Raw genomic sequence first — 8,292 nt, forward strand, 5'->3', positions numbered from 1 at the left:
GTGGGTTACAGGCTTGTCCACCTGGCCATCCGCTTCCAGAGGCAGGATATGCTGGCCATCCTGCTGACAGAGGTGAGTTGCTTTGGCCCTTCCATTGATGCAGTAGGGATTTGCCGCCAGCTTCGGGCCTGTTTTGGTGTTTCAAAGGAGCAAGTTTATTTTAAGACCGTGTGTTTGTGGTGGTCTTGAGGACACTCAGCTTTCTCCTTAATGAGTAGTCTTGGCACACGTTCTGGCCTTTCTAGTGGTGGAAGTGAGCTATTGTGAGGCTTCCTGTACTTTGGGTGGGGGAGAGGAAGTGCCCTGAAAGCAAAGCTCCAAGATCAATGACACTGTAGATTTTTCTGAGTTTTGTTAATGAAGAAGTCTACCTGTTTTTTCTTCACTGGTTTTCTTGGGAGCTTCTTTTCTAGAGAAAGTAACTTTCTTGCTTTGTAAAATTGCTGCATTTCCACACTTCTCCCATTTTATAGACTGCTAGGTTCCTTTCTGTGGTCTCCTTGTTCTTGAATGTTCCATTTCCCTGTAGATTTTTGTATGGTTCACCTCAATTCTGGCCATCTTTGCCCCCCTCTATCTTTGCCCTCCTACTGGGCCCATGACTAGTTTTTTCTGTGAGTTTTCTTCATCTCAGACTTCTGGTTATTCATCTGCTCAGAGCAATATTTTTTTTTTCCTCTGCCCCACCTTTATTCTGCCTCCTCACTCTTTTGATGCTTAATGCAATTTTGAAACTGTGTTCCTGAGAAAAGTAGCGTGTCTGAGAAGCGTGTAAGGATGATGGAATGCATGGAGTTGAGTAATTAAACAGGGTAGATGAAGCAAGACAAATGTAGCTTAAGCCTTGAAAAGAATATATATTTATAATGATTAATATCAGTAGCTGCTTTAAAGTAGTTATGAGGGTGGATGGAACTACACATTTAAAAACAAATTAATTTGCTAAAATACTGTTTTCTGTGGGTGGCTTTTTTCAGTTTCTGGGAGTAGTTAGTCAACATAGCATTTGTTAACATGCTTAGTAGTGTTTGAGCCACAGTGACACTTCCTTTTGCTCTAGTGTGTTAACTAGTGAAAATGTGCTTCTTAAAGCTTTTTTTAGACATATCCAGTTTCATCCCTCCATCACTTGCCCTGCACCATTGAATGAGATCCTTCTGTCAGTGATTAGTATGTGGAAGAATTCAAGTATCTTAGCTTAATTGCTTTTGAGAGGTTTTTTGTAGGAAGCTGAGTTGTGGCAGTGATACTCTTTGTTAAATGTAGACTGGGCTCATGTATAACTTTTGAGTTATATTTCCTGTTATCTATCTTATATATTATTTTTGCTATTTCCTACTGGAAGTGGTCACTTGTTAATTCTCTTACTTGATTTAAAGAGGTTTTTAACCAGCTTTGTTATCAGCTTCATGACAAATGAGGCATTAATTGGGAGTCACTAAACATGTAACCTTTTAGTGCAATAATGTTTATTCTTCTCTTGCATTACTTGCTAAAAATATGCTGTCTGATGGTGGTTATCACTCCTAAGCCTTCCTATTTGAGTAGAAGTAATACTAAGTGCAGTAACTCTGTTATCTTACAGGTATCACAGCATGCAGCCAAGTGCATTCCTGCCATGGTGTGTCCAGAGGTGACAGAACAAATCCGTCGTGAAATTGCTGCATCTCTTCATCAACGAAAGGGAGACTTTGCTTGCTATTTTCTGACTGACCTTGTAACGTTTACGTTGCCTGCAGGTAATTACAAAAGTCTTCTTACTGATTGAAGATTTTTTTTGTCCTGTCACCTAGCTGAGAATTGCTTGTTTTGGGCCTACAATTTGACTTCCTGATGGTGGTGGCGTGTGTGTATAGGTTTTTAGTAAGTTTTAATAGCATAGGTCAGATCTAGTAGTTTAATCTGCTTATTAATAGTCAGGTTTTGCACACTTCAGCCCATATGTTCCTCTGACATGAGCATCTGTTGTCCTCTTTAGATGTGACGAAATTCAAGTGATGTATTCTAAGTAAGCACTATGTTAAAGTTAAAGTGGAGCCCAAATACTCCTGGGCTCTAACATGACTTTTAACATGACTATATTAGCTTTCAGTCCTTGCTATTACGGCCAAGAGCTACTCTTTGCAGTGGTACCTGGTTATAGCAGTAGCACTTTTAAAAATACTGTTGAGGTACTCTGTGATCAAAAGGAGGTTGTCTATTAACAAAAATAGACTCTTAATCTTCAGTAGCTGTTTCCTTTAATAGAAATGCTACCAGAGGTAAGAACCTTGTCGTCTCCTCTTTAAAAAGTCTGAATAATATGTACCACTTGTTTACAGCTATCTTGTGAGGAGCTGTATTCATTCTTACTCTGTGGGTCACATATGAGAGGCAGACAGTGTGAGTGTACAAAGTGTCTAGAGACTAACACTTGATTGCTGTTTGGGAGAGAGAAGGGGGAGAGGAGCAACAGCATGATTTTGTAACGTGAGAATGTTGCTCTTGCCAGAACTGAATTCATTTGGTATTTGTAAGAGACATGTCTCAAACCACTGTGCAGCTTTTTAATGCATGCAATAGCCATTAAATAATTAAGGAGTAAGAATGTTCAAAAGCTTTTGTACATCAAGATTGTCAGTGTATTTCCACTTCCATCACACTTAGCTGAACATCTTTCGTAGTCAACAGTTAGCAGTTGGTCTCAAGGCAGCATTTCCAAGGATAGTGGTATAAATCACACAATCCTATTTGGATGTTACCTATGTGATGTAGTTTAGGAACCAGTTTCCACTCGATCTTTCAAATAAATGGACAGGATCCTCCCAAAGAGTCAATGCGCAGACATTACAGTGCAAAACGCAGATGGATTGTTGGCCACTGCAAGGCAGTTTTAAATAAAATAAAAAAAAACCCCAATCATACAAAAAAACCTACCCCATGACACCCTGCACCAACAATAATATGCTTCAGTAGCAACTTGTGGCCTTTGCCTTTAGAAGCCCTGGTGTATTGGAGATCCAAGCAGGACTGGTGGTTCCAACTTTGAAAAGGAGAGATCTTGCCTTTGAAATACCACTTCGAGCCCAGTCACTATCCCTCAGGCAGCCCAAAGGGATACTTGATATTTCTGTTTAACTAGTTGATTTATTCCCTTATTTAAGTTTCACGACTGTGCTGAAGCTAGCAAAGTTGCTTTAGTAGTTGATCTGCCTAGCAACCCTTTGTTACTTATCCTGTATTGAAGTGCAGACCATGAGCAAATCTTTAAGGTACAGCAAATGTTTGAGTTTTAGAACGTAGTTATTTTCTACATGATCCAGGAGTCACAGGGGGTTTGCTCATTATGTGACTCTGCCTTTTTTTTTAAATAACAATAGATCCACAGTTGCAGATCTTGGAAGCTGTCAGTACTAGCATTTCCCATTTCTTGTTTTCTAACCTGCGAAATGTGCCTTGCAGACTACTAAGATTCTCTGAACTATTTTCTTAAAGTCTGCATGAAATTGCTAAGAAAGTGGATGTTCTGTACAAGAACAAGTCTCTTGGCAAACTGTACCTGTCCACTGGCAGAGCCTGGGGAGGAGAAATCATTTACATGGGTGGAAAACTACTGCTTAGAATTGAAGCTGTCCTAAATAAAATAGAGCTGAAAATACTATTTTCCTGTACCTCAAAGTGGTTCTCTACTTCACCTTCTCCTTCAGAGAAATCCATTCTTACCTCACGTGTGCTGTGATGATCTTTCTGCGTAAAAGGTAGGACAGTCAGTCTGAGAGACATACCTACCTCAGCATGTTCTGTGGAGCCTGTGGTCACCAGTGACAGATCTGAAAATAACAGCAGCTTAGGAATGACAGGGCAAAAGCTCTTGCTTAAGTTCTCCTGAGCATCAGCTGGTAACGTGTCTCGTTTACAGTAACATTAAATGAATTGCTGTGTTTGTTTTCTGTTTTTCCAGATATTGAAGACTTACAGCCCACAGTCCAGGAGAAGTTATTTGATGAAGTACTTGATAGAGATGTTCAGAAAGGTGAGTGCTCTGAGAATGGTTAGACTCCCTCCTTGCTTTTCACTAGAGAGTATTTTTGTTGTTCAAGAAGTAGTGCTTGTGTGTATGTATGTGGCTTTGTTGCCTGGATTTGTTTTAAATACAAATTTGTTGCTTTCAAGTTAACCTTCACCCTGGAATTATTTTGATTTTAACATCTCCAGCCTATTTGTGAGGCAGAGAATGGAGTTTGTAGAGATTGTTTGTAATGCATCTTTGAGTTGTAAAGATCCTAAGCTTTACAGTTTTAAGTTGCAAGCTCTTTAAAGAAAAACAGAACAAATCTTTCCACTTCAGTAACAATTATCAAGAGCTGTGATGTTTTTTATGGCTAAGGTTTGATTTGGGTTTTTTCCTTCTTTTCTTGACGGTATTTTACCCAAGGAATGCCTTTACCCAATGCAGTTCACCTCTTTTTGTACTGCGAAGGAAAGCTTAGCTTTATTCATGTAAAAGGAGAAATCATTGAGGTTATGCCATGAAAGTGCAGTTTGGATCCTGTGAGACTTCAGATCAATCTGTTTTAAAAGAGGTTCTTGTTGTGTTGCAGAGCTCGAGGAGGAATCTCCCATCATTAACTGGTCGCTGGAGCTGGGGACGCGCTTGGACAGCAGGTTGTACGCACTGTGGAACAGAACCGCAGGGGACTGCCTGCTGGACTCAGTGCTGCAAGCCACCTGGGGCATTTATGACAAGGATTCAGTGCTGCGGAAAGCTCTTCACGACAGTTTACACGACTGCTCACATTGGTAAGCCAGTGTCCATGGCAGCTGTAGAGGCAGCTTTCCATCCTGCATTATCCTATTAAAAAAGAAACAGGCACCGCTCCCCAGTTTGCTGTGGATTGTGTGCCTCACAGGGGCTGAGTCACAGGATGATTCATGTGGCAGTCTAGATCTAGAGTGTTTGAAATGTGAGCACTGGAGATGTGGATGTTCTTAGCTCAGTATGTGATATTCAGCAAGCAGCATTTAAAGAGAGGAAAGGATTTTAGGCTGTGTGCTTGGATGGGGTGCACTGACCACAGTTAAGACTGGAATTTACTTGCTGTGTAAATCATGCACATGCTGTGCCTTGCTGCTGTTGGAAGCTTTGCAGGAGATCCTTGATAGAAGATAGCCTTTTATTCCTGTATAAACTTTGCAGTATTGTCATTCCATCTGCTTAGTTACAGCTTTATTGGGTATTGCTGCTCTTGTTTTTGTTCTGTTTGCTAAAGTAATGGCAGTAAAGCAGAGTGTTGACATTTAACTAGTGCTGTCACTTGGCCATAGAATTAATTTATCATTCTGTAAAATAACTTTTGTTGTTTTTTGCTGGCAGCCTTCTTCAGTCCACTACTGTGGTAGGAAAGATTCCTACAGTTGGACCCCCACTGGTGTCCACCAGCTCTCAAGAGTGTAATGGGACTAAGGGAAGAGATTGATAAAGACTAATAACATAAGTCACAAGCGATTAGGTTTCTTATGTTCTTGTAGTCAAGGACAAGAGAAACACTGTCAGCATGCCTGCTAGGGAGAGGGCCTGTTCCCTTGCCCTGTGTGCTGTGCAAGAAGTCAACTGCTAATGTTAACTTCAGGGGTACCTCTGAGTAGCTTCTGTGATTCTTGTCCCCTTCTTTTTGGAGAAAACTCCCAACATCCAGGGCTGGATTTGGTAAAGTGGTGCTTCAGCAACAGTTCTCCCAAGAACCTGTCTCCAAATGGATCTGGATTAGAGTTGTTTATAATGGAGTGTGCATCTTGACCACTCAAGAATGTCACTGGCGTCACAGGCAGTTCCCCTGAGGCCAGAATAAAAATTTATGATATATCAGGTTTTGTTCTTTATGGTAACAAAACCAACCATGGTATCCAAAAACATGGTTGAGGTTTAAACCAAGCTTTCAAAATGTTAGTGTTAACTGTTGCTGACTTACTGCTGTATAGAACATAACACTCATTACTTAGAGTGCATTAAATCTGGTTAAGCTTTTTCCTCTATATTCTGGACAGAATTTGCATTTTACTCTGAATTTAGCTGATTTTTATCCTTATTGGAAGCACATTTTTTAACTGATATTTTTAATTGATTCATGTGTTTTTCTGTAGTTTTTTTAATAGTTTCCTGTTTTCACTCTTGTTAATTGTATTTGCTAGTTTGTCATGGGAAAAAGTAATAGAAGTCTTTCAGTTCTCTTGTAAATTGATCATCCTGTACTTGCTGTATGTAGATTCTGTGTTGGCCAAGATACATTTACTTTTAAATTTGTGGGTTAGGATCTGTAGCAGATAAGAAATGACATTGTTGTCACGGGCTTAGTAGTTGCTGAAGGAATAAGCCCTTAAATACAATTGCTACTCTCAGCAACAGTGGACTCAAACTTTTATCTAGTGGAATTGTTTTTCAAAGCCTTCACAAAGACATGTAAAACTAAGGTTTTTTTTTAGTCAGACACAGAACACTCACGTAACTCATTTGGCCTCATTTTGTTATGTTTAAGATGCTGAACAAAGAAGAATCTATTTACTAGAGGCAGTCTAGTGTCTGGTACTCAGGAAAAAAGCTCAGTAATGAAGTTCCCAGAGGCTCTGGCCTGTGGAATCTTTTCCACTCACCTTTTAAATGCCTACACTCTTAGTTTACCAATTGTTCCTTTTTGTATTCCACCATTAGGTTTTGATGGAGAATGGGCATATGCCCTCAGTTGGCTTTCAGAATTTTTTTTAATGGGTACGTTCAGTTTTCTCATGTTAAACTGAAAAGCTTGTTTGAAATGAGATAAAAATCTTGAGCCTTGACTTCTGTCCACAAGGCAGCCTCCTGTGGACATCTACAGATAACTGATGCTATGGCTGACTAATTCAAAGAAGCTTCTTTAGGAGCAGACCTCATAGGAAAGATTTTGTGGGGTAGTTTTTCTTCATCCTGTTTGTTTTTTTTTTCTGTTGTTGCATGTGGTGTTTTAGCAGAACCTGATTGAGCTTCTCTTAAGAGACCCAGCAATTAGTTTAGCACAAGATGTTTGGCCAGACATTTCTGGGGGAAAACAGGCAAAATATTTATCAGCTGCAAAGATGGAATCAGTTGATGTATTTAGATGAGTAGAAACTGGACTGTAGATGGATCCAGAAGATTCCCTGTAGGTGTTTTACTATCAGTAAGCACAGAGCCCTAACAGAGTATCTCCCTGACATGTCTTTTAAGGCATGCAAAGGTTTTAGCTGTCCCTGGGAACACCAGCCTGGTTGGTGACAGGTCTTACAGACACCAAGATTTTAGGTTGATTAAATCTCTACTGAATCATAGGAAAAGTTTCTTCCTACACTCACTGTCTGCTAATTTAATCAGATTTTAATTAAATTCATTTCAGTGACTTTTTTAATACATTGAACTTCAGAATGGTGTCTTTGTGCTCACAGTAAAGGCCATTGTTCAAAAAGTTGGCTGAGCACACTTCACAAAACCTGTGGCCTTTTCATAGTGTGGTGATGGTTCCGGGTTGAAAATTATAAAAAGCCAGCATATACTCTGGAGTGTGTAGGTAGTTATTTTTAAATAGTTTCAGGAAGATAAAACATGAGGACTATTGTACAAAAATGCTCATTTTAATTTAAATACAAAGCCAGAGTTCTAATTACTTAAAAATTTCCAGTGTAAATCAAGTTAATCCCACTATTTGATTCTTATCCATGCTGCTCTTTAACTATTCCATGTAATGTGAAATTACCATACTCTTGCTCCAAAAATGATACAAACCAGATTCTGTCTCCTAACTATGATGTATTTGCAGTTGATACACAACTACTTTGGAGTTAATTAGCTCATGATATGGTCAGTTATAAAGAATATTGTTTTTGTGAGAAGACTGAGGAGCTCCTCTGATGTGAAGTGTAATGTCCTGGTTTTATTCCCTGTACATCAACACTTAAAAATAAGTAAGCCTAAATAAGGCTTAAAAAAACCCTATTACAGCAAGGATCACACTAGCCAGGAGCCTGTTAGGAACTTGTTTCTATTACAGCATGTTTGCTGTAGGCAATGTGGTCCCAAGTGATTTCTCAAATGAGATTAGCAAATGGAATCTCCTGAAGTTTAAAAAAAAAACCAAACACATAAATGCATTTATATTGATGGATGATCTCTTTATTCACCCTTCTTTACAGAGCTGGGATAAAGAATGACAAGGTTTGAATATTGCTATCAGGTGTATGGTGGTTGGGTAAATATTTTTGTCTTTATCTCTCTCTCTCTCATTAAAGGTTCTACACACGCTGGAAAGA

The 8,292-nt window shown here is 39.3% G+C and overlaps 1 protein-coding gene across 1 annotated transcript in view; it reads left to right on the forward strand.

Annotated features, from left to right (window-relative positions):
* Positions 1 to 8,292, forward strand: part of ZRANB1 (zinc finger, RAN-binding domain containing 1) — a gene marked incomplete at its 3' end in the record, with an annotated part of 23,186 nt that overhangs the window by 13,695 nt on the left and 1,199 nt on the right. Inside the window, exons 4-8 of the mRNA XM_010008816.1 lie at positions 1 to 72; positions 1,586 to 1,739; positions 3,941 to 4,012; positions 4,581 to 4,779; positions 8,272 to 8,290. The exon at positions 1 to 72 is cut by the window's left edge and continues 22 nt beyond it. Of these exons, the coding sequence (XP_010007118.1) occupies positions 1 to 72; positions 1,586 to 1,739; positions 3,941 to 4,012; positions 4,581 to 4,779; positions 8,272 to 8,290 (516 nt within the window). The remainder of the gene's footprint in view (positions 73 to 1,585; positions 1,740 to 3,940; positions 4,013 to 4,580; positions 4,780 to 8,271; positions 8,291 to 8,292) is intronic.

This window comes from Chaetura pelagica, unplaced genomic scaffold (assembly GCF_000747805.2).
Source record: "Chaetura pelagica isolate M959 unplaced genomic scaffold, ChaPel_1.0 scaffold102, whole genome shotgun sequence".
Taxonomy (NCBI): Eukaryota; Metazoa; Chordata; class Aves; order Apodiformes; family Apodidae; genus Chaetura; species Chaetura pelagica.